General features: G+C 45.6%; 1 protein-coding gene across 2 annotated transcripts in view; it reads right to left on the reverse strand.

Annotated features, from left to right (window-relative positions):
* Positions 1-25,106, reverse strand: part of LOC120948094 (uncharacterized) — a 139,657-nt gene that overhangs the window by 12,735 nt on the left and 101,816 nt on the right. For both annotated transcript variants that reach the window (XM_040364081.2, XM_040364082.2), the window contains exons 12-16: positions 21,427-21,657; positions 20,968-21,090; positions 19,196-19,961; positions 18,514-19,097; positions 11,996-12,121 (exon numbers count right to left, since the gene is read on the reverse strand). In XM_040364081.2, coding sequence (XP_040220015.2) covers positions 11,996-12,121; positions 18,514-19,097; positions 19,196-19,961; positions 20,968-21,090; positions 21,427-21,657 — 1,830 coding nt within the window. The remainder of the gene's footprint in view (positions 1-11,995; positions 12,122-18,513; positions 19,098-19,195; positions 19,962-20,967; positions 21,091-21,426; positions 21,658-25,106) is intronic.

The raw sequence follows: 25,106 nt of genomic DNA on the forward strand, positions 1-25,106 counted from the left end.
TTATCAGAGGCGAAAGAGATCCTAAGAGGTCTAAAATCTCTTTAAACATTTAAACAATAACAAAATTGTACTATCACCAACAACATTTACTGTCCTAAATTGTCTAAAAAACTAAATTTACGACCCTGCGTGCTGCCTTTCGTCAGTAATCCGGAATTATCGCCGTGGCGAACGATAACATGAGTGCTGGCATGTTTTGAAGATCTACCTCGATTTTTAACAGTTCCTCTTAAGTTTTCACGACTCAATTGTTGGAGTAGAGTTTTGCATCATGTTGGTCCTGATAGGAGTTTTTGCATCATAAAAAAATGATAGGACGGGGTCGGGGGATGTTGGCTCAGTTAGCGGACTATCAAAATGTTTGTGTCATATCAACATTCCAAAATATCAAAAATATCACCTAAAATGGTCGAATTGAGTTTTGGCGTTATTGCTTGCCGCTGCGAAGCCTGTGGACCCGATTTCTGCTTTTTTGGTGGGTTGGATCGACCTACCGCCCAAGCTAAAGCAGTGATGTAGCCTCTTGTCTCGAGGTCTTCATTTTCAGCTTCCTTTCAAACCCCAAGTCGTTCAGAGTCGTCGGCCATTCGGAACTGGGCTTTTTTTCGATGCACTGATTGTTGTCTAATAGTGCCAAGATGTTTTAAATGCCGAAACAGGCTTATAAGACGTTCGAAAACTGACCCACGGAGTTCAATTTAGACGCTACAGGATGCATTTTTTTACGGCACACGCTACTAAACGAAGTTGTCTCAGTTTTTTTAGCCAGCATGGTTAGGTTTCGATTGATAGAGGTGTAAAATTTTGTCCTTGAACTTATAAGGTTCTAAGATTGCTGCACAAGAAAGTTTGTAAAAACAAGTTAAGGTAAACTTAATGAAAAATTAACATTTTATTGTCCTTTTTTGAATGCAAACGTTATAACAATTTTCATCACAAAACGTTTGTGTAAAAGCCAATTTGTTTAAAATGTTTTTAAATTGTAATGTAGTTGATAAAACTCCTTCATACATACATCCCACTAATACAAATTAACAGTCGGGGGCTGATTGATGGGAGAATAATTTTGTACTTCCCGAAATTTCGCCGTTCCTAATAGACCGGCAAAACGTGCGGAGTTAATTTACCGAAGTAAATGTTCGCCTCAACCTGCACCCTAAAATCGAACCGACCAGCAGAAAAGTTCCGGGTGCCACACACAAACACACACACACCCATACACACTCTCCTAAGTGACTATCATTTTGCATCACTCAACACCTCTTTAGTAGCAACCTTTTTACACCGTACCGTAAAGGGTTCGCACACAATGGAAGCAACAAGCCCGAACCTAGGCCAGTGGGAAGCACGTTAAGGTGTACCGGCGAAGCACCGGGAACCAACCGGAAAGCAGGGGGAAGAAGGGAGCAACATTGATTGATAGTGAAGACTTCATCAATCGTCGGGAAACCACAGCCACGGCGGGCCCAAGTTAACGACGATTGTAACGACGAAAAGTTTTATCCATCCACCAAGGGATGTTCTGTTGGGCAATAGCGGAAAGGAAAACTTACTGGGAAGTAGTGCGGAGTGCCCTGCGGTAGCCTTGGTAAAGCGATCGGTCGAACACTCTCGAACAACACGAGAGGTCGTTGCCATTACAATCTCGTTGCCTTCCTGCCTGATAGATGAGCGGATGAAAGTGCTCGAGAGCAGAGATATCGTCGCACCCCGCTGCTGTTCCCATTTTCTCTGCGCCTGGCGCCTTATACCAAATGAGAAGAATGCAGCAATACGGACAGTAAATTATCATATAAAAAAATCTCCCCCTTTCCTGCTCCCAAACAAAGCGCCCTCCGGAACTGCAGGCCATTGTGCTGATTTGAAGTCGGAAAGAGCAGAACAAAAAGGCAACAAAAAACCCTGCTCCCAAGCTGTATATTGTGCCCTTTCTTGTGCCAAGTTGTCTATCTTAATGCGCTGAGAGGGGGTGAGGGGGAGGGGGGGGGGACTGGTGAGGTCTGGAGGGAGGAGGCGGTTGGCCAGTAAATCGATCGCCATTAAAATTGATGATGATTATTTATCGTGTATGAAGAAAATCCATTTATTATAATGATACGGAAAATAAGGAAAAGCCTCGTCTCCATTGTGCAGAGTGCGTTTTGTTCACAGTTTTGGCGAGGGTGTACACACACACACACACACACACACACACGCACAAACACGTACACAAAAAAGGAAGTAAAGAGTAACAACGAGAGCAATCGGGCCGATTGCTGGTGGGAAACGTAGATAGAGAGAGAGAGAGAAGCAGGAAGTGAAAGGTGCGGAATGAAAACGGTTCGTCATTTATCACAATTTTGCCACGGATTTTCTCGCCCATGACCGCAAAACGATGCCTTCTGGCTGCGAGAGTGGACGAGATGGAAAGGAAATGGGCGTTTGTAGCTATGCTTGTGCATGTGTGTGTGTGTCTGTGTGTGTAAGTGTATCTGTGTATCCGCCACAAGGTGATGAAAACGTTCAAATGGAAAACGAGCATCGCGCGGCAATGCGAGCACCAGGGCGATGGGCGGAGGTCGAAATCCGGAACCGTTGTTTGCCAGCCGATAAAGCGAGAACAATGCGCCCGCCAACAACTTCAAGTGAAGATCGCGTGTAAGTGTGCATGGCCTCCCCCTCCCTCTCCTCCCTCCCCCTGTGAGCCCTCCTGCGTAGGCTGGAGATGGGCTTCCGGTGGTGTTGTTTACGATTGGAAGTGAAAATAAACAGCCGAACGGTGAATGAACCGTGCGGTTCCGCGTTTGCATTCGTGTTACGCACCGACGGATTTACTGCGCGGGCATGGATGCTGCCGCTGCTAACCCGTAGGCATTGCCCTTTCCCCCCCCCCCCCCGTTTTGTGCCAATCCGAATGACAGACTCGTCGTCGTCGTCGTCGTCGCCTGCAAGACCTGGCCCGAGCTCCGGGTCTGGCATCCATCGTTAGGATGGAATGGCTACCCCGAAACGAATTCCACGGAGGGTGGTAAATTTATTTCCGTTTTGCCGCATTCAATTACCGAAGCGATACGTTAGCGATTTTCTTTTCCTTCCAGTGTGCGGCACTGGCGCGCGCAAACCACCGCAGGGGCACAAGCGTGCTTCAATTCTTCGGCCTCTACCCGGCTGTTGCTGCCGGTCGTTTGTTTGTTGCGTGGTTCGCGTGCGCGCATTTTCGATTTCGCGCCTAAGCAATGGGCCTGTTTGGCGGGAAGCAGCGGGCGGAAGCAGTGCTTCAATCATGCCCCCTCCAACCCGCCTATCCGCTTTCCCTGTGCACCACTCTGGTGCCTTTATCTGTACACCACCAGCGTGAGGGGGTAAAGAACGACACAGACTAAAAACCCACAGCCACATGAATAAGTAATGAACCGCGCGTCGAGGATTGCGAATGGATAAAGTTTTTATCCCAGTTGGCCAAAAGATCACTCACTGTCGAGGTGAAGGGAGGAGGTTCTGGATGGTCGGGGCCGCTTGCGATAGAAGCTTTGCGCCTCGTGCACTTGTGTCCCCGCTTGTTGTTTGGTTCAGATGATGCGTTGATGATCTTTTTTTTTGTGTGAGTGTAGCTTCCCTTGCGTCTCCTCTCTCCAGCCCTCTCCCTCTCTCCCTCCCTCTGTCTCTACTAAGTAGCTTCGTTGAAAATGCTGAACGTGTGACACCACGGGCACGGGCACGGTCTATAAAATGTAAAACTTTTTAATTGCAATATGGGGACCCATTGCGAGATTGGCGGAAACCAATTCCAATTGCAATAAAACTTTAGCCGGGTGGCCGGTTTTTTGCCACCTCGCTCTCCGGTGGCCGGTGCCAGTTGATGAGGCGAACGAGAGCGCCCAACGGTGTGTGGAATGTTAACAGGAAGTGCGAAAAAGCTTCCAAAATCGACCAACGGACAAAGCAAACGGGACCGGGACAGGCGCAAAAAAGCACGAGGTAGAAGCGTTGACCGAGGATGAGCATAAAAATTAACGCACCGATGGGTGACAGCTTCGTTACCGGGCAGCAGCTACCTTGTGCCCTCTGTGAAGAGCAGGACGAGCTATGGTCCTGGAAGTTTGTGACTGGCTGTGATTATCTCTGTTCGGGGACGAGTGGATGCTTTGTTCTTAAGTAGGCGGTGGTGTTTCCCCCATCATCACGCAAGAGCTAGCGAAATGTGTGCTTTGTGAGCGAGGGCCGGAAATGGACATTCTCGGGACAGTTGTAAGTAGTCTGTTTGTGTGTGCATAGAGCGGGATCGATGTTTTTTTTTCCTATGACTGTGACCAATATTTGTGTGTCCCGTTGGTGATTGGTTCACTGTCCTTCTGAGAAGCATATTTTCGGCTCGATGCTTTTCGGGGTGCCTCTTTAAACAAACCCACGCAGAAGGGGGCCCTTTCTATATTTGTTGTTTGCTGTTGAAAAGCAGCAAAATGTTTCCGGGACAAGTTGCACGGAGAAGTGGGGCCTTTTTTTTAAACAGCGTGCATCGAATAGCATAAAAATATGATGAAAATCTTGCTGGTCGCCTACATCGTTGGAAAACGAATTCTCGGAAATGTTGGCTCCAAAAAACTCGAGAATTTGATTTCGTTGAAAATCACTATCCCATTACTTTTTGGCTTATCCTTTAAAAAATCCGGGTTTCACGCGAAAATGCGATTGTTTGCGATATTGATGCTTTTCGTTGATTTTTATCTTTTCATTGTGCGAACAGGATTTTCCTAGTTGAGACAAGCAGATACAATTTGCTACAATTATTCTATTAAGATAAGGGATGCTACATAGCATAACATGTAGTATAACATGTTAACCCCGTAAAACCCTTCTCTGACTCACAGTATAAACCGGTACACCAGGCCAGTCCAAGTTCTAAGGGTCTCTTGGAGTACGTATTTAAAATTTTACTTATTTATTTACTTATTTCTTTATTTAGAAATTTCTTTCGTGTCCGTATGTGAAATGTGTTACGATTGCACGGCCTGAAGCCTGTAATTGTTGTCATCCTAAGTATCACGGGAAAGTTGAAATGGGAATCTAATTAAAGTCGATTAAGGGGTTTAGCGAAAATAAGCTTTCTAATAAGAAATAATTCACAAAAACATGGTCTTACAGGTGAGGTCTTACAGGTTAAATTCAGTCACTTGTCATTTTCATCATATGGTCAAGTAGGTAAGAAAATGTCTACAATGCTGGTACATTCAAATAGGACTGTTCGAGACTTTGTGGTGCCTAAAAGTTGACTTATAGAATCACTTATTGTGACTATTAAACAAAACTTTCCAAACGCTCTATGTTAAAGAACATACTCGTTACAATCATCAAAGGCTGAGCAAAGAAAGGAAATAAATGTTTCATTTACTATACCCAATGTTCTTCCAACTGGTGGCTTAACGGGGGGCCGCAAAACAGTCGCGTGATTTATGAATATCCTTTCAGAAACTCTTACCCTTAACAAAAAATGTGCAATGCCGATGAGAAATAGTATATGCCAACACGTCTCGCACCGATCATTTGTTGAATAAATGCTTTCAGATCGATTTCGGTCGTCGCAAACAACAAGCGACCGTTGGAAGAGGATGCTGCACACAACCACCACCCCTACCACCATCACTACTAGACCATTAGCCAAAGTGCAGAGGTTTCCGGAAACCTGAGCGGCATCGGTTATAAATATCTCACTATTACCGACGGTAATCACCACCTATTTTGTTGCTCGCACCGATTTGCGAGCGAGCGAGTGTGCGTGCTTCCTTTTTTTTCATGCCTTAACACTCGCCTCTCCCTGCCATACTACCCCAGCCTTCACGCATTTCTCCCACACCCACACCTCAGCGCTAAGAAGTGGGCTCGACCGGATGAGATGATCACCAACCCCACACCCACTAGCGTGGGAAGATTCATCTTGGGCGATAAAATAAATCACCCCGCTTTAGTGGAAGTGCACTCGATATAATGCTACTTTCGGGTGTCCATTTTCATCGAGGCTAGTACCACCGAGCCACCGCCAACACACGATGCGACAAAGTGTTGGAACGCTTCTCGCTCTATCTCTCACTCTCTCTCTCTCTCTCACTCCTACCCTTTCATGTTCAGCCGACCGGTAAAATAAAATGTACAATATTAAAGCAAGCTCCCGCTTGGTCGGGGCGCGTATTTCGCGCGTTTTATTTCCCGCTTCATGCTATCATTTATCTTACGGGCGAAATAGTTCATGAAAAATTTCAAACCCCAGCTGCACTTGAAATGGCTGCCCTTACGCTCACGGGCGTCATCCCCACGGAACCACGGCCCCGGAAAACCATGCACATTAGCGTTGCAGCAGCGACCCGGTCCCGGTTTGCGCCAGTGAATGTTTGTGGTTCACACTCTAATGGGAGCGTCCCAGGCAGGTTGCAGGATAAAAAGTCCTCCCGGAATAGCCGTGCACACATACACACACGAGAGGAAGAGTGGATAGAACTGATCCATTTGCCATTGGTGCATTTGACCATCCAACGCTGCCTGGTGAGTGTTGTTTTCTTTTGCTTGCATATTGCCCCATTGCAATTCCGGCTCGGTTTCAGGTCCGAGGGTACACATCCCGCTATGCCCGGTGTGTCTGTGTGTGATCGGTGTGGCATCGGAGGCAAACACATCGAGAGGCCGGGCAGAGGACGTTGATTTAGCGTGCATTTGTGCATGGCTTTGGTTTGTGCGATCGCGCCTGACGTGTTTTCAAGCTACAGCCATTTACCCGTAGCCCTGAGTAGATTTAAAGCATCCGTGCGGGTAGTGGCTTAATGCAGATAAAGCGTGAAAAAAGTACTATCTATGGTGCCGAGATGGAGATGCTTTCTTTATGATCGGCTGAGCTGGCGGGATGGCGATAGATGCCCCGATTGATTGATTATTCATGAATGGGCAAAACCTAGCCGGCCAAGCACCCGGGCGGGTGCTAACCAGTTGTTGAGTGAGCTTTAGCGCAAACCACACACAGGTGGCTCAGCTGTGGGGCCTCTTTTTTCGTGCTGCAAACAAATTAAGCTCGGGAATGTTTGAGGTTAGAGTGAAGAAGGAACTCAATCCTAAAACAAAAACGCTTCATTTCAAATGGCTGGTACAGGGAACGTTAGCAAATTTCTAGATCCAACAACAGAACTAAAAACACGGCCAGCTTAAGTGCCAAAGAACTGTGTAGCTGTGTCATTCTGTTTGGCAAATCTTCACTCCAACGGCGTCGTGGCTCATGCTGGATGGTATTGGTCGTTTCCCTTGCTCGTTATCGTCGGTTTCACTTAATTCGAGCCGATTTTGAGCCATCCCGCAAACGACGTGCTAGCAAAACTCCAGCCAAACACCGAGCCCACCGAACCACGGCGGTTTTCTATTCTGTTCGGTCAAGCGAGTCGAAAGAAAAATGTATGTGAAATAGCAAAAATCTTTCACCAGAGCATGGTGGGTAGGAGGGAGCCCGCCGGGTGGTATACCAGTCGACCCCAGCCTCAGTGCTCAGGGCACTCATCGTCGTCACTAGGAATGATCTGGGCTGTTTGGTGGATGAGCTAGAAAGGAGAGGGACGGGTAGCGCGTGGGGCAAAAACTTTATTCATCTTCGACCATTTGCCCAATGACTGCCTATACCGTTTTCTCTTCCCCCCGTTCTTTCCGACAGCGGGCCATACCATTAGGCTGGTCAAATTGAACGGTCTGTTTATTCTGTGCAAAAGTCTGCACCACCCGTCCTTGTTGAATCCTGACTGGAGAAGTTCCTGACTTCCAAAAAAAAAAGAACCGTCCGTCCCGTTTGTGTCTGTATCGATTTGTGGCGGACCTCATCGTCCCATCCTCTCAGGGCGGTTGAGCGACTGGGCGCCTCCATCGCACACAGCAAACACCAACAAAAAAACTTCTCCCATCATTATGCCCCATCAACCGTCCAACTCTCCCTCGAACACACAATGGCGAGGTTGTCAGCGAGATGCACTGAAGCGTATTTGTGTGATGACCACATCATCGGAGAAAATTTGTTTACATCGTTAGGAAAAGTGAGTGATAACTTTTCTCACCATCATCGCACGAGGCTGGCTCGGTGCGGTACCATCCGACTGTTCGTTAGAAGCGGCTAGCGACGAACCAGCCCGAGCCACGTTCGTCGGGGGGTGAGATCAAGAATGAAGGCATGGACACAGAATAAAACACGTAGCCAATGGGCTAAAGTTGGACGTAAAATTAGGAAAACATTCTATTTGATGTGCCGCACGACAGGCGAGAACGGCGACCAAACTGCCCCCAGAAGCTCTACCGAGGAGAGCGACAGCACACGCAACCGGGGAATGGTAGAAGTTTATTTTTTTGTTTTCGTTTCGACAGCCTCCAGCCCCAACGAGGGCCAGCTGATGGAAATAAAATATATTGCAACAAAAACAAAACACATTTTGCGAATAGAGAAACGGCAGGAGATACAGCACTTCACAACGCAGCGGGATGCTTGGAAAAAGTTTTTCCACCTTCCTGTTTGCCGTTGCTTGTTGCTTTTTGATGCTTGCAACGTGTGGGATGGTCCACCGAAAGGACCGGGAGGGCTGCACTGTGCCGAACCGGTATTAAACGCAGTGTATAGAGCAAGAGAATCAAAATGCAAACAAGTTGCGTCTGTGGCTAGGCAAACTTAATTGTGAGGATAAATTAATTGTGCCAGCGAGCGCAAACGGTGGTGGTTATTTGGTTAGGTGAAGCAAGCGCGCTAGTCAGGTGCGGTTTAATGAGATATTTTTAGTGCTTCTACCATAACAAGTATTCCTGATAATGGGTCATTCGCATAAGTGCGAAAGCATAGCGAGAATTTGAATTTGTGGAACAGATTTTGTTTTTTTGCATCTCTTTTATTTTATATATTTTCTGAGAATTCGTAAGAATGAACAGAAACATGACCATAAATATTTCAATTGAACTTTAGTTTAACTTTAATTTAAAAAGTACATCAATTTAAGTAAAAAAATAGTAAACTGTGTAATGATATAATTATTGAAATAATAATCCCTTTTTAATTTTTAATGTTTGCCATTTATGAAATTTTTATGTTTACTTAAACCATCTTTAATTCTTTAACACTCTGGGCGCTGTGTGGCACGCTTTGGAATCGAAGCTTTGTTCACTCTCCTTCTCTGTGATTAGTCTCTCAGTAACTCTAAGCAGAGCGTATTGCAGCGGGAAGAAAGAGAGAGCGCACATTGCAGAAGCGTCATCGTACGTGAGGATCGGAAAGATAGTGAAAGATCGTAAGCCAATGAAACGCTCTCATCGCTCTCTTATCTTGTACTGTGCTTTCTGCAGAAAGCTAAAGCAAAATGCCAGCACTCAGAGAGTGAAGCGCCGCGTTATATGAGTTTGTATGACGGCTTTGCTCACCGCTCAGCTCTGTATCTGACTCAGCAATACTTTTGAGAAGGAATGAGGTAGAAAAGAAAGAACGAAAACGGCAAGAATGTGCTACGCCGCTTATCGCAAAGAAACAAAAGAGTGATAACGATCGTATACTAGATATTGTCGCTCTCATCGCTCGCTTGCCATGCGCTAAGTGCTCACTCGAAAACCCGTGACGTCAGGCCAGCGATCAAAGTGTTAGGATAAAGTATGTAGCAATTGCATTTAAAAAGTTCCAAATTTGGGACCTGGTATGGTGATATTAGTCAGTTTTTTTAATGGTGTGTGACAGTTGGTGGTTGAAATCTTGTCAAAACGTCATACAATACAATACGCTAAACTATTCACTGTCTGTCGTGCTAGATTATTTTAGCCTGAATAAAATTTAAACAAACGTCGATTAATCGCAGCCTTGATCAGTTTAGCTCATGTGCGATTGATTTGTTTTACACTGAATCTTAAGCATTTTGTCGAAAAAGGTTAAAACCGATTTTAAACAATGCTTTAAAATGTATGAACAAATTTAAAATAAAAAAAATGGAAAATATTATAATTTTAAAATTATCTTTGTATACAATTGTAGACATTCAATGTGGCAGAATTCAACTGTCAATTGGATATGGAAAATACAACCCGTATGAGGAATATTGTTCCACTGACAAGATGAAATTTGAGTTCCAACATAAACCATAAAACGGGGTTTGTACAAAAAAAAAGATTGCGGAAACAGATTTGGTAAACAGAAGTTTTCTGCAAACTTTGTTTCATTAAATAAACAATTAATAGGAATTTCCTGTTCTCTGTATACACTACTCTATCTAAACACAAAACCATCACGTACATCCAACGTATTCAAAGCAGTAAAGTACTTTTTGCACAATTTTATTTGGATTCTAAATTGACCAGATTTTCTCCAAACAGCGTCCGATACTTACTCGCCGTTCTGTCAAACGTATCCCGTAAACGGAACGATCAAAACCTCGTCTCATGAACCGTGTAAAAAAAACAAAAAAAAGCTCCTTAAAGTAGGCAAACGCCGTTTTATCACGTTCTGTTCATGATCGGACCGGCCCTCTCCCTTTCCCCCTCGTGTTCACTTTCCATCGAAGAATATGTTTTCTTCCATAGCGTATCGTACCGGAGGGCTGCCCGAGGGAAAAACAATAGACGATGTTAAAATAAAAATAAATGATGGCAATTTTTAAGCTTTTACACCATCATCCGAGAGCCTTCCCTTAACCCCGTGGCGTAACGGTTACGACTGCAAATGTGTCACCCGTTGTCGTCCCTTTAATGTGAGCCGATTTTTTCTGTCGTTTTGATGGCAGGATTTTCCCACACATACCGTTACATACAAATGCTTACCAGTACTGTATGGGCCACTCTTTTTTTCCAGCCGCCTCCCATACTGGTCTGGTCTGATGGCCTCGTGGGAAATACTTATCGTAGCACAGAGCAGCGGTCGTATGTGAAACCGTCGGCACCATGGGCAGATATGACCCGATGGGTATAGCGGCAGTTCACGGCAGCAATAATCGGGCATCGGAACGAAAACAACTGGGATGCAGTGTGTGGAAAAATAAATAGAAACAAGCACGGAAAAGGCTGTCATAGGGAAAGCTTTCTCCGGTTTAAAAATGATGCTAATGATACTGCAGCAAAGTGACAGTGGAAGCAACAAAAATCCTCCTTTTTTACAACAGCAAATATCAACAACAGCGAGCAGCGGCAGTCATGGTTGGATTGTCCTTTCGGTGTGGATGCTCTGTTTTGTAGCGATTCCCTTCCGTCACGCTTCCGCCTATTCCTGATTGTGTCCGGTTTATCTTGGAACTGTTTATTAAATTTACGGAAAATTAGTTTTAATGTGAAAAGATTACCCCCATCGGAATAGCGCAGTGCGGGATGGGTGTGGAAGAAGATTTTGGTTTTCTTCTCGCTGCCGTTAGGAAAAGCTTCATGGTTAGAAGAGTTTTTGTCGCGTTTTTATTATACCCAGAAACCCCGTCCCTGATTCGCTTGACAGGGACCAAGAGTCACTTTGTGAAGTTACGCCCGTTTAGAACAGATTCCGAAAAATTGGTTTGATAAGCCAAATAGCTATGTCTCGATGTGTCTTCAGGTAATCCAACAGCTTCGGGTAAAACAGCAAATCAACGAAATCGAAGCGATGAACAAGAAACAGATAGGGTGAAGTGAGTGAAAAAAGAGCACCTTTCATTGTACAACTTCTTCGGTGGTAGCGGTAAGGACACCTCTGTCTGATGTTGCCTTTTGAAACGATTGCCAATGGCCCCAAATGGCCCTTCCCCGGCCGTGATGGAAACAGCCCGCGGGAATTGTTCTAGAAAGGTGAAAGTTTGGGCAGTTTACTTGTTTGTGTCAACAGCCACCCGTCCAGAAGCACCCTCTCGTTAGCAAGATTCAACTTTTGTCTCGTTGAAGAGATACACAGAGTGAGTGAGCGAGAGAAGAAGGAAAAAACACAAAACAACACCCACAATATCGAAGAATCAAGAACGAAAAAAAAACCCCAACTGCAAAACACAATCAAGATACGGTGGACGAAATGTGCGCAACTTACCGGTCCTTTTTTCAGCTTCATTAATTGCTATATCCTCCAGGATCGTCGGCTCGGAACGACCTTTCTGATTCACGCTGTACGCTATCAGGTGCAGGGTCGGTGTGTAGGCTTCGCTGGGACTTAGTTCTGTGACGGTTCGGTTTGGACGTGTGCATGAAAGAGAAAGGAAGGTAGAAACATAAACCGAATCAGAACAACAACAACAGCAACGATTCAAAAGCCAGATAAAGGAGGAGATTGGTTGCCTTAGAGAAAAGGATTCAGCTGAATGGGTTTACAAATTTCAGTGTATCGTTTGTTTTCGTTGTTTTTTTTTCTGCTTATTGCTTTTAAAGCGTTCGTTGTGCTGCGATGTTTGATTGGTGGTGGGAGAGGGGAGACAATTTTAAGCCAAAAAAACAATGTGCCTTTTCGCTGAAGCATGAAGCGGCACATCGATTGGAAGGGAAATGACCAGAAATAGGTTTATGACTGTTTTCGGTTAAGGTTGGTACGATGGTATGTTCAGTTATTGTTTGCAATTTTGGGGTATTAGTGAAGGGGAGTCGCATTTAAAAGAGAGTGTGATATTTTCCTTCGAAGTAGAAGTGGTACGGTGAGCAATAGTATTTCTTGGAAAGTGTCCTAATAATTCGTTGGAAGAAGCTCGAAGCAAAATTACTTGACAAATGCAAGAAGATATGCTGTAAATACTAATCCACTTGGCTACCATACCTATGTTATCTACTATTCAATATTGTTTGAGTTCATTCTGCTTTTCCATAGAAAAACAGAAAAAAGAAATAAAGAAAGAAATTGCTTATAATCACTGCTAATGTATTATTCTTCTAGAGCCATCGCCAGTTTGCAAGCTACACTTTTCCCGATGAATGATTTGCAGTTCAGACAACCGCCTTTAACTAAATCTTTGTGATGAAAATGTCCATCCTTCTCCTGGCGAAGATGTTGCAAGATTAGTTAGCAGTTTCTGCTCAAGGTCCATGCCAAGACTTTTAACAGCAAGGGACGGTATCCGGAGATGTTACAAATGCCAGATTAGCCATGGAATTTGTGCGAACATTGAGTTACACTTTATCGTTTAACAAATTACCATGCGCGGTTACTAGACCTTGTTATTGCTATGGGGATCGCATATTAACTGATACATTTAATATATATATATATATATATATATATATATATATATATATATATATATATATATATATGTAAATTCTCTTTATTGACGTGCTTTCTACAAAGGTTGAACATCGACTGTCCCGCTTCCCGAATTCCCTCGTTTTTATAGTTCATTATTCCACCAGGGTTGTCGAACCCATTTTTCAATTCACATTCGGCCCTCCTGATGTTTCTTCCGTCTCGGAAGTTCCTTCTTCTTCTCCCTCTTCTAGCTCTGAATCTATGTCGTCTGTCCCTACCGCAAATGCCCAAGGCTTCATATAATCATCGCTAGACGTCGTTACGTTCGCACCCTCCGCGTTACCCACTTTCCTGACTTTGTACCGCCCATTTCGATTCACCTGAACTACCTCATAAGGCCCGATATATTCACTCGCAAGTTTCCGTCCCGCTACAAACTGAGTCCTACGGATAGCTACCAAGTCCCCTATACTATAACCCCTTTCCGGTTTACGCTTTTTATCATATTGTCTTTTATACTGTTGTTGAGCTTTTATAATCGCGTTTTTCGCCTCGAGTCTCATTTTTTTCCTATCTTCATCAAATTCCTCATATAACTCATCATTTAACAATTCTATTAATTGATCACTCGCCTTATTCCTCATTTGTATCCCAAACATCAGCTGAAATGGTGATCGTCCCGTTGATGCGTGGCTATGTGCGTTAATAGCCTGTTGAACTTTATTTATATTTTTAAACCATTTCGCGGGATCGTCAGATGATAGCTTTGACAAAATAGTTAGTACAATTCGGTTAACCCTCTCCGCTTGCCCGTTACCTCTTGGCACCCCAGTAGTACTCACGACATGATCGATACCGTTTTTCTTCAGATGCTCGCTGAATATCTGCGATGTAAATGCCGAACCCCGATCACTGATGACGCGCGCCGGGTTGCCGAAGATCGATGACCATACCTCCAGCTTCCGCAACGTTTCCTCTCCGCTAGTCGTCTTTGTAGGGAAGAGCCAAACGAATTTCGAAAATCCGTCCACTACCGTTAGCACGTACTTATACTGCTTCGCTGTCGCGTCCATTGGTCCGACGTGATCCATATGCAGGGTATGCAGTGGTGTATCTCCTTTGTCGATGCAGTTCAGAAAGCCCTCCTTGTGACCAAGCTTCTTGTTGAACATAATGCACTTCACACAACTATTCACTACTTGCGCCACCTTTCGTTCGAGATGAAGTATCCAATACTTCTGTTTGATGGCATGTGTCGTACCTTTCACGGAGAAATGACCATCATTATGCGCGTCGTGAATAATCTCTTTCTCCATACTTCGTGGAACTACAAGTAGCTCATTTCCATCACACACTTTGTAAAGCACTCCACTTTTCATAACAAAATCATCGTATGGTCCTTTAGAAAGCATTTCCACGATGGCTCTAAGTCCAAAATCGCGCTGTTGAGCAGTTTTAATACGATAGATCGCTTCACTCACAATATGTAACACTTCATTCGGGTATCTGCTCAAACAATCTACGTGTTGCAGATTACGCCCTGGACGATGCTCGGCTACGTAAGAAAAGTCCTGCAGAAACATGACCCAAGCCGACACTTCACGAGGCACATCCCTTTTCTGCAATGTTTGCTTAAAAGCAATACAATCTGTTACCAACTTAAATTGTATTCCCAAAAGATAATGCCTAAACTTTTTCACTGCCAGATACACTGCTTTTGCTTCCAATATATAACTGTGAAGCTTCGATTCTCCCTCCGTAGTCTTCTTGCTCCAAAAGAAAACTGGATGCATCTTTCCACTGAATTGCTGAAGTAGCACAGCTCCGAACCCGTTCTTGGACGCATCCGTATGCAGTTCTGTATAAGCTTCCCTATTGTACAACACTAGGATCGGTTCCTTCACCAACACTTCCTTCAACGCTCTAAATGCACTAACTTCAGACTCACCCATTTCAAATTTCACATCTTTACGTAACAAGTCGGTCAACGGTCTCGCTACCACAGAATATTGTTTAATAAACTTTCGAAAAAATCCTGTCAACCCTAGAAATGATTGCACCGCTTTGACATCAGAAGGTTCTTTAAATTTTGTTATCGCTACCACTTTCTCTGGCCCGGGTGATATGGTTCCATTTTCCACAAAATGACCAAGAAACGAGATGGAAGTTTGTAAAAACTGACACTTCTTCCATTTAATGTGCAATCCATACTCCACCACTTTTTCAAACACTTTCTTCATTTTCTCTAGGCACTCTTCGGCTGTAACACCATGTACTATAATATCATCCATATAGAGGTTCATCACATCACTATTCAAAAGCGGTTGAAACACATAGTTCACATAACGTATGAAAACAGCTGGCGAATTGCAAAAACCAAACGGTGCACGTAAAAATTCATACAGCCCTGTTTTCGTCACAAATGCTGTGAATTTACGGCTACTGGGCTCGATAGGAACATGAAAGAAACCATTTTCTAGATCCATCACCGAAAAGTATTTCGCACTCTGCAGCTTTTCTAACACTTCATCTATTACAGGCACTGGAAAAGCGTCTTTTAACACCATGGTATTCAATTGCCGATAATCTATACACATTCTGCTAGATCCGTCCTTTTTCTTAACCAGCACAACACGGCTAGCATAATCGGAGTTTGACGGCTGAATAATTCCTTTTTCCAACCACTCTGCCACCTGTTTGTTCACTATTTCGTTTTCCATATCAGGCAAACGACTGGGAGTATGCCTAAACGGTGTTGCTATGTCATTCAATGTTATTTTTAACTGCACTGGACACTCTTTTAGATTATCACTGTTGGTCAAGCGTTCGCTGTTTTTCTGCTGCATTTCTTCTACCATTTCACTAACCACCTGTTTAAACTTCGGATGCACCTGATAGCTTTCACTTTCATCTCTAATATTCTGAATCCACGCAACGTCTGACTCATTAGATTGTTTTGGTGCTATCGTGATCGCACTGTTGTTGATCGTAAACTCCACCGTCTCCAAAAAATCCATGCCAATGATCAATTGTGCGTTTATTGCTCCCTCAGGCACAACAATAAGTTGGATTTCGTATGTTACGCCATCTATCACGATAGGAACCTGGGTTTCTTTAAGACCATTCCGCAAATGTCCACCCAAACCTTTCAGTGTTCTCTCCGAATTGGACCAAACCTTGCAATTTGATGGAAGTTCCTCAAACGCATTACTTATTATTAGTGAAACTTCACTTCCCGTGTCCAACAATGCTTCAAACTCCTTTCCGTACACTGATACGCTCTTCAGTGGTAATTTCTGTTTTGTTACCAATTGTGATTGAACACCAGTAAACTGCACAGCAAAGTTATTGTCACAATTCTTTGCCTGGTGTCCCATACGACCACACTTGAAACAGGCTCCTTTGTTACCAAACGTGTTTGGCGTTGCTGGAATTGCTGGCCTCTTTGTTTTGCATTCCTTTGCACGATGTCCAAATCCGTTACACTCAAAACATCTCGGACCACTTTTGTTCCATGGACACTTTTGTGCTTCGTGCCCGGCGTCACCACAATTATAACAAAAGCGCTTCTTCTTATTGTCTTCACTTCTCTTGAACACCTGCTTTGCCGGTTCGATCCTTTTGCTTGCTGCTCTCTCGAACAAACGAATCTTTTCTTTTAGCATAGCAATGTTTTGAGACGCATAAAACAATGCACGCTGATTTTCATCTTCCGTGAACCCATCCGCAATGTACTCGATCAAACTTGCTTCGTCCAACTTTATTTGGTTTGCCAATTCCTGCATCGAGTAAACAAACTCTAAAGCAGACTCTTCTTTTTTTTTACGTCGTGTTGACAACAACCGATGGACGTCACTCGCCCGCATTTTACGTCCAAACTCGTTGATCAGTGCTTGGCGCAGCTTTTGGAACGTCGTCATACCCACAAGAGTTCCTAAGAAACTACGAGCCACACCCGTAAGCTTCTTGCGACACATTATAAGTTTTTGTTCATCACTCCAGCCTGCCATCGTACTAATTTCCTCGAAATGTTTCAACCATCGATGAATATCTTGGGTGGAACCAGCACTGAATGCCTCAATCCCTTCTTCGATGTCCCTGAAGGAATATGGCTGTGTTCCCGGCTGTTCCCTTTCTGGTGTTGTTTCCGCATCGGCATAAGCTGCGGCATCAGTTCGATTAAGTGTTTCATCTTGTGTTTTTTCATCGTATTCGACAATACGAGTGGCCAGTTCTTTTTTGTTTCCACCTGTAGCTATTCCCCGTTCCTCGCACTGTTTCACCAACCCTAGTTGGGTGTATTCCTCGACCAAAGCCGCAACGGCTGCCTCAGTGTCGTTTTCCGTCGACATTTTCGCGGTATTTCGCTCAACGCAAGAAACCTTTGTTTGCACTGCACCGACCACACACGTTTTGTTTCGGCTATTGTTCGCTCTTCTCCACCCACAAACACACTTGTTATTTCGTCGGTTGCGCTCCCGTCTGAACCCGTCGCACACACACAATCACGCGTCTTCAAATTGGTTGATCTGTGCCTGTCCGCACCACACACGCACGCACGCAAACACACGTCTTTAAGTTTTCGGTTGCGCCCGTTTCATCCTTGCTCATCACACTTCTGACACCAAATGTAAATTCTCTTTATTGACGTGCTTTCTACAAAGGTTGAACATCGACTGTCCCGCTTCCCGAATTCCCTCGTTTTTATAGTTCATTATTCCACCAGGGTTGTCGAACCCATTTTTCAATTCACATATATATATATATATATATATATATATATATATATATATATATATATATATATATATATATATATATATATATACAGTCGTGAACATGAGTTATGAATAGATGCATCCCCCGTTAGGATGAGAAGGATATTTTTGTTTGATTTATTTACATAAATATTATTTTGATATTTTATTTTATGTTTTTGAACAAAAAACATCTATTGTTTCACACAACTATTGTTTCAAAGTATTGCAAAAGCAAATTCAAGAAAATTATTCGTATCAAGAAACATAACATTTAACATAAAACGATAATAAAAATTATGATAGGAATTACCGAAGCATAACATTTCAAGAGTTGAAACATGTTGAAATTAAATTAAAGAAACGAACTCTCAAAAGTGCTTTAAAAAGCTTACTTCACACCGTACTTGATTAAAAGAACCTAATGGAACTAATTCAAAATTGATTGCATGAACATATGAACACATCATACGTGCTAGCCGTTGAAACAATCCCGCCGCCACCAGGCCGAAACCGAAAGAAAACTGGATAAATGTACACAGCGTACAGCAACGGAGGATGAAAGCAAAACGCAACAAAAGAACCTAATCTTTGCCGAAGTTCCCCACCCCACCCGCTTACCAGTCAGGTCGATCCGGAAGAGCGGCACATCGTTAAGGGCACTTGTGATGTTTAGGCGCAATTTGCGCGTCCGGGAGTCGTACGCCTCGAGAAAAAAGTGCTGCGGCAGGCCACCATCGTACCCGGCGACACACTCGAGCTCCATCATCGTGGGCTGCAGCTCGTTCCCCACGGAAGTGGAGTGGCTGCCACCACCGGTGCCTCCGCCACCACCACCACCGCCGTCCCCCGGTCCTACGTAGTGATGCTGATGATGCTGATGATGATTGCCTCCGTAGGAAGTGGGCCCGTGTCCGGTGGCGCCATTCACACCGGAAAATCCGCCACCGTAGCTGGCGAGGGAGGCGGCCGATGGTGGGGCCGGCGGGGCCAGTGTCGATTGGTGGCGTATCGTTTTCGATCTTAATTGCGATGCAATCGGTGCTGCTGCTGCTGCTGCTGCTGCTGCTGCATTGCCCGGCGTGTGATAATTATTTCCACCCCGGGCTCGATCGTCGCTGCTGCTGCTGCTGTGCTGCAGATGCGAAGGCTGATTGCTGTTGCTTTCGCTGCCTCCGCTGTTCGCCGCCGGTAGGCTGGCGTTGCTGAAAATTTCATCATCATCATCATCATCATCAAATAGAGCTCTATTTATTTCATTTTGCACATTTTCATTAAATTGCTGTCTGGCTGTCGGACTTACCGTTGGTGGGCGGTGGAGGAGTTCATGGTGTAGCGGCGCAGTCGACTTCCGCGCTGTTGCTCGGTCGGATCGTTGCCGACCGCCGACGATGCTAGTACGGCTGCCGAACCGCCCTCGCCGAGCAGGACGGCCGTCGCCGTGTTCAGCAGCTCGGTTCGGCTGTTCTGCTCGTCGCTCGTCGTGGAGCCGGGGGCCGCCTTCACCCGCCGCCGAACCATTTCGAGCGGCTGGGCGGGCAGGGGTCGCGGTGGATCGGCAAGCGGTTCCTTTGATCCGGTTCCGGCGCTGCTTTCCTCCCCGCCGTCCGCGGTTAGGCGAGCCGTATCGGTGTCGCGGATCGAAGGCAAACCGCCACCGGTGCGGTTACGCCGATCTCGACGGTTCGAAACCGCGCCGGAAGCTTTCACCGCAGCGAACGAAGAGGAGGAGGAGGAGGAGGAGCGCAGCGAGGCAGTGGATGGCCCGGTGGCGCGGGAACCGGCCGCGCCGGGGTTGGGATTTTTCTGATTAAATTTCACTGTAACATTCCGCTGGTCGGCCGGTGGCACGTTCCGATCTTTAACGAATTGCGGCACAATGTAATTAGTGTCCCGATAGTGCTGACCTGGATGCCGACCGGCCGGGTGGCTGCTCGGCGGATCGCCGTACGTGTACGAGTAGGCGGATGCTGACGCGGCGGAAGCATTCTGGCTGTGCTGTGGACCCGCCGGCGACATTAGGGTCGAGTAGGGCCGCAGGGTACAGTTGCGCAATGGGGCCGGCTTGGCTGTGGGAAAATAAAACGGAAACGTGAGCGTTGGCGTTTGGGCGGGGGTGGGAGGTCTCTTTTAGTTTGTTTTTTTTTTGTTTTGTTGGGATTTTGTTTACTCTGCCTTAGAGTGTGGCCGAGCGGGAGCGAGAAAAGCGACGCAATGTTTGTCGTTCATCTTTAGCGCTGCGTCTTCGTCGGAACGACAGAGCGGACTTGGTACCGTCATCGGAGCACCGTTTGACGTTTGCCGTCAGCAAGTATTGAGGGATTTCGAGACGAAGCGAGGGAAGCGAGAGAACGAACGAACGTGTGGTAGGGGGGAAATTTGGTCCATGCCATTTCGTGCATTCAGCGCAGTAGCTTTTGTTGCTGTGTTTCCTCATGTTCCCTGCGTCCCATTCGCTTACACTGTCAATCAACGATATCTTGTTAAACTAATGAGGAAACGTGATGGAGACATTTCCGGTCGCGTTACGTTTGGTTTGTTGGGTGCGGGTGGGTTTGTGATTTTTATTTGCTATTTGGGGGAAAGCATGGTTCGGGGAAATTTGACACATCATTTTAAGGTCAGTAGCGATTGTTGGTGTTAGCAACACGAGCGAAACATATTCTTTTGACTATATTATATTCTTTTTAAAATAATACTTGAATAATTCATAAGCTCCTTAAGCTAACCTAATTGGCAGGAAAATAGCTTAACTGTGTTTAAATTTTGATATAGTTTTAAAATTAAGTGTTATTGCTTTACTGAATCTGAAAAATGATGTACAAAACTGTTATAGAAGAACACGTCGATAGTGAAAATTTTCCACATACCACAATGGATAACAAAAAAAAAAACAAAAAAAAAACAAAAAGTACCTTATACCAGAAATGCATAAAGTAACAGTATCCGATAACCAAAGTTATATCAACGTGGTCTCAAGCTCAAAAATCGATAAACCATATTGATGTGGCGACAAAAAGTCAGCCTTTGCTCGCTCCGTAACCAACACCCGCATGCGACAGCGTGTTAGCTTACCTGCCGGTACTACTTGAAACAGGCACGGTTCGACCTGCTTGCCGATGGAATTTTTCGCCCAGCACGCCAGCGTCCCGTACTCACGCTCACTTTTCGGCGTGTACAGCAGCTCATAGATCGTTTCTGCAAGAAGAAGAGTGCAAAAAAAAACAAGAACAAAACTCGATATAGTACACACGATACGATACAGCCCATGAAGCGTGTGGTGTACATGTAAACTGCATCAACCTCGCAGCGCGTGACTCGATAAGACTCGCTTTCACAGCCAATCACTGTGTGCACCGAGCGCCGGGCCGAGCAGGGCGAAACTCAATCAATGATCGAAACGGTGTCGTCGTTGCACAGTGTCACCAGAACCGAGTGTAAGGGTAAAATAATACCGTAAAAAAAGAAAAGAAAACACAGACAAAACAAAGGCACGGTAGGGGCACCCGGGAAAGCGGCTGGCACGTGTCTTACCTGAGTTATCCTCGTCCGCGTCGTACCGGGACTGGGTGATGCCCTCCGGGTGAAACTCCTGCAGCAGATTGAACTGACCGCTGGCCACCTCGAACCGTTCGCCACTGTTGGAAAAGTTCCAATCAAAGGACACGTCCAGCGGATCGGCCGCTACGTGACACGGTACCGGAACGGTTTCGTCCAGCGATGCACCCACGATCATGATACTGTTTGATATGCAAACCGGTGCAACTGGGCAGGAGAGAGAGAGAGAGAGAGGATGAAACCAAAAAAGAATATAAAGTAAGCTGACTAAATGACTCCCGTTCGGTTGGCTGAAGATCAACCGCGCTTGTCGCAAAGTTTCGTACAACAATGGCACAACTGCATGCACGCCATTGTTTTGTAAGGGAATTGTGTGTGTGTGTTGTTGCTTCTTCGCTTGTTGTTATGCCGTCTGGTTTGTGAAAAAGTGAAAAAATTAATTTATTCATTTTTATTCATGTTCCACAGTCTTACTACCGCTATTATGCTACTTCTGCTGCTTTTGCTGCTGCTGCTGGAGAAGGATCGATAAAGTGCCTGCAAATGTAACAGCAGTGCGAACGGGTGTTCTCGAATGAAGTCTGGAGTATGCGGTAGAAATGCAACCCCACGGAAAGCTCATTGGTGTTTGCGGGCTTTACGACCACCCGGTGCGTTGGAGCACAAGCTTCCGCCCTGCCGTAAGTACGCCGAAAGATGGTCCTCACGCTCACGTGCAGGCTCTCTCCAAACTTGTTCTGGGAAAGCGGGCGCAACACGCAACACGACGCAGTGTGTTAAAGTGAATTTTACGATTATGAATAACACCCTGGGGACACTCCGGGAAGACGGGAAGAACCCGCAGACTATTCAGATTGGGGCAGAACTCTACGACAGCAGCCTGTGCGCGGCGGGTGTTCTACCACACTTTGGCCAACGGATACCAGGGGTTGCCATGGAATGGGCTAACACCATGGCGTTGTGGCTGCTGCTTCGAAGACAAACCGGAAGCTGAGAGTAAAAATGAAGTAAGAGCATCAATAGAGAGCGAAATAGAGAGAAACAGAGAGAGAGAAAGAGAGAGGACCAGAGGAAAAACACAACAAACACAATCTACATAAAAACAACTCGTCTCGATCGTAGCGGTGTTTCGAGCTCCTGGTTGAAAGCTGTTGCTAGAAGCAACGTTCAGACAACGCACGACACCGCACGGACGACGCAGATGATGCCGGGCTGCATACCATTTGCCGGTGCTGGAATGTGTCTTGCCAAGAGGCGGGAGGCGCGCCGCGGAAAGGCAAAGTAAGGTCCAAACAAGAAGAAAAAAAAAAACAACTGGCATCAGTAAAATAGGCGACTCGCCTGTAAATGTTGCGGTTTCTAGCGTTACGCCGTGGAACTCTTTACGGAGTGTTTCGGGACGGGGCAGGGCCACCGGCAGGACAAAGAATAGCAAACTTCTCTGACAGCTTCATGTACGTTTTTGGAGCCTCCTGGTTTCTACCAATGCTTCCCCTGCTAGAACTAAACACACAAACCCCTTACACAGTGGAGTACTGGGAAGCGGAGGGGGGAGAACTGGTGTTGTTTTTTCGAGCAAAAAAAACCGGAATTAAAATTTGCACCAATGTTCAACGCTGCCCCGGGGGCAGCGTAAGGGGCAAGGCGTGGCAGGAGCAGAAATCCTCGCGCGAGCTGCACTCGGGATGTTTTACAATTAAATGTGAAATTCGCTTCGTGGTTAATATTTATGGTGGTTCGTGTTGTTAGCGCCCTGTTCTGGCGAGAGCTGTTTGAAAAAGTGAGCTGTGAGGGAACAAAGCAAAATTGAACAAAAAAAAAAAAAGAAGGAAAAGCCCGAACACGAAACACAGCCCGCGCCGAACAATGTGGTCCTGGGAGGTAGCGTGGAGTGGTTTGGTTTTAATTTTCTCCAAAGTGCTGCCGCTGTGTGTTTTGTTCCGCGCGTGTGTCCGTGCCGTGTGAAGTGAGGTTATTTGTGCTCGGCCTGGGTCGAAGGTTTTTGCCGCGGCTTGGAGTTGTTCCGTTGCATGCAACGCAACCGTAAGCATTAAGTGAATCAAAGCACCCGACATTAAAGCATTATCAGTCGCACGGGATGGGTGTGGGTGTAAATTGTCCTAACAATTGGATAAGCAAATGAGGCAAGCTGGAATGGCGCAAAGCAGACGGTTTATTTATTGCTCGAGGATGGGTTTTGATGAGTGTGTGCGCAAGGATAGCGCGCTGAGAAGTGAAGTGTTTTGGATTGGTTGGATACAATACTGCTGACGCCTAGCAGACGTAATGCAACTCCAAAAGTCGGAAAGTAAGACATTTTCGAAGAAACACTGTCACTTCCAAGAAATACGTCCAACAGGCTCACCCGAGCCACCTCGGATGCATCCCTGTAACACGCCAAGGCACCGAGACTCGTTAGCCTTTCCGAATGAATCATGGCTAACCACGTGCTGGATCAGTATCGGGGAACTTTGTCCCAAAAACTGCTGCAGCACTACCGGGCCAGAGCTCGCCCGACCAGGGCCCGTGGAGCTAATTACTCTCCTCGGAGTTTGCACACAGAACCCAGAAACTTTACGTACATGTGTGCGGTCAGCCCTGAAACGGCAAAGCGAACTTATGGTTTACTTCCATTCTTGAGCAACGATACCGACCCGATGCGGCCATATGAGACATCGGGATGTTGCATGATGTTGTTGGTTGCACAGAAAGCACAGTACAAGAGTTTAACAAATGTTCAAACTTTTCCCCAAACCTCTTGCGGGACACACTTATCAAGACGTCCCGGGGCGGCAGGAGCCGGCTGTTGGTGTCGGTGGTGGTCCAGCACCTCCCGTGATGCGACCCGGGAAGTTCATAATCAACCCAGCACAGGGTAACAGCTGGACGTGTATGCGCGCGCGCTCCTCTTAATATCTTCCGGTCCTCGGGGGACCTGGGGTCTGGGCTGTTTGGGAGTGTTTGGAAGGGCCAAAGCTGGCAGTTTTGTTACTGCTGTTGCTACTGCTGCTGCTACTGCTACTGCTTCAACTGTTGTTTTTAATATAGTTATGATTGGTGGTACACAAGGGAGTGTTCAGTGTCGTTATCCGGTTGCCCGGTTGCGATTAGAAGTTGCTGGTGTTTCGTGAAACAGGCACGACAACGGTTTGGTTTGGCACTGGTTGTAACACTGTGTGTATGTGTGTTTTCAGGAAAGGAGAGATGATCATGTCGCACGTTCGTTTAGCATCGGTTGTAAATTTTTGGTTAGCTGCGATTTCGGGTCAGCTCTGTGTGTGGCCTTAACATTGCACACACATTTTCGCTGAAGTTCACTGTTTCTCTGTGAAAATGATTGCCTAATATGATTTGTTCATAAACACGTTCCCAACGATGAGGGATTTAGGTGGTTGTGAAAACAACATTGCAAAAAAGATATCATAAAAAACATTACTATTTTTTATGAGCTTTTAACACCAAACCAGCGGTCGGCAAAATCCAGCAAACGGACCAAATGCGTCCCGGCACAACGTTCAATCTGGCCCGCGAAAGAATTTCCCTAATTATGAAAGATGGGAAGAACCTGTCCTTATATAAATTTTTGATCATCTTTGAGTATCACATTTCATCGCGTCGAACTTTTCCACTTTTCCATCATAATATGGATCGAAGGA

This window comes from Anopheles coluzzii, chromosome 2 (genome assembly GCF_943734685.1).
Source record: "Anopheles coluzzii chromosome 2, AcolN3, whole genome shotgun sequence".
NCBI classification, from domain to species: Eukaryota; Metazoa; Arthropoda; class Insecta; order Diptera; family Culicidae; genus Anopheles; species Anopheles coluzzii.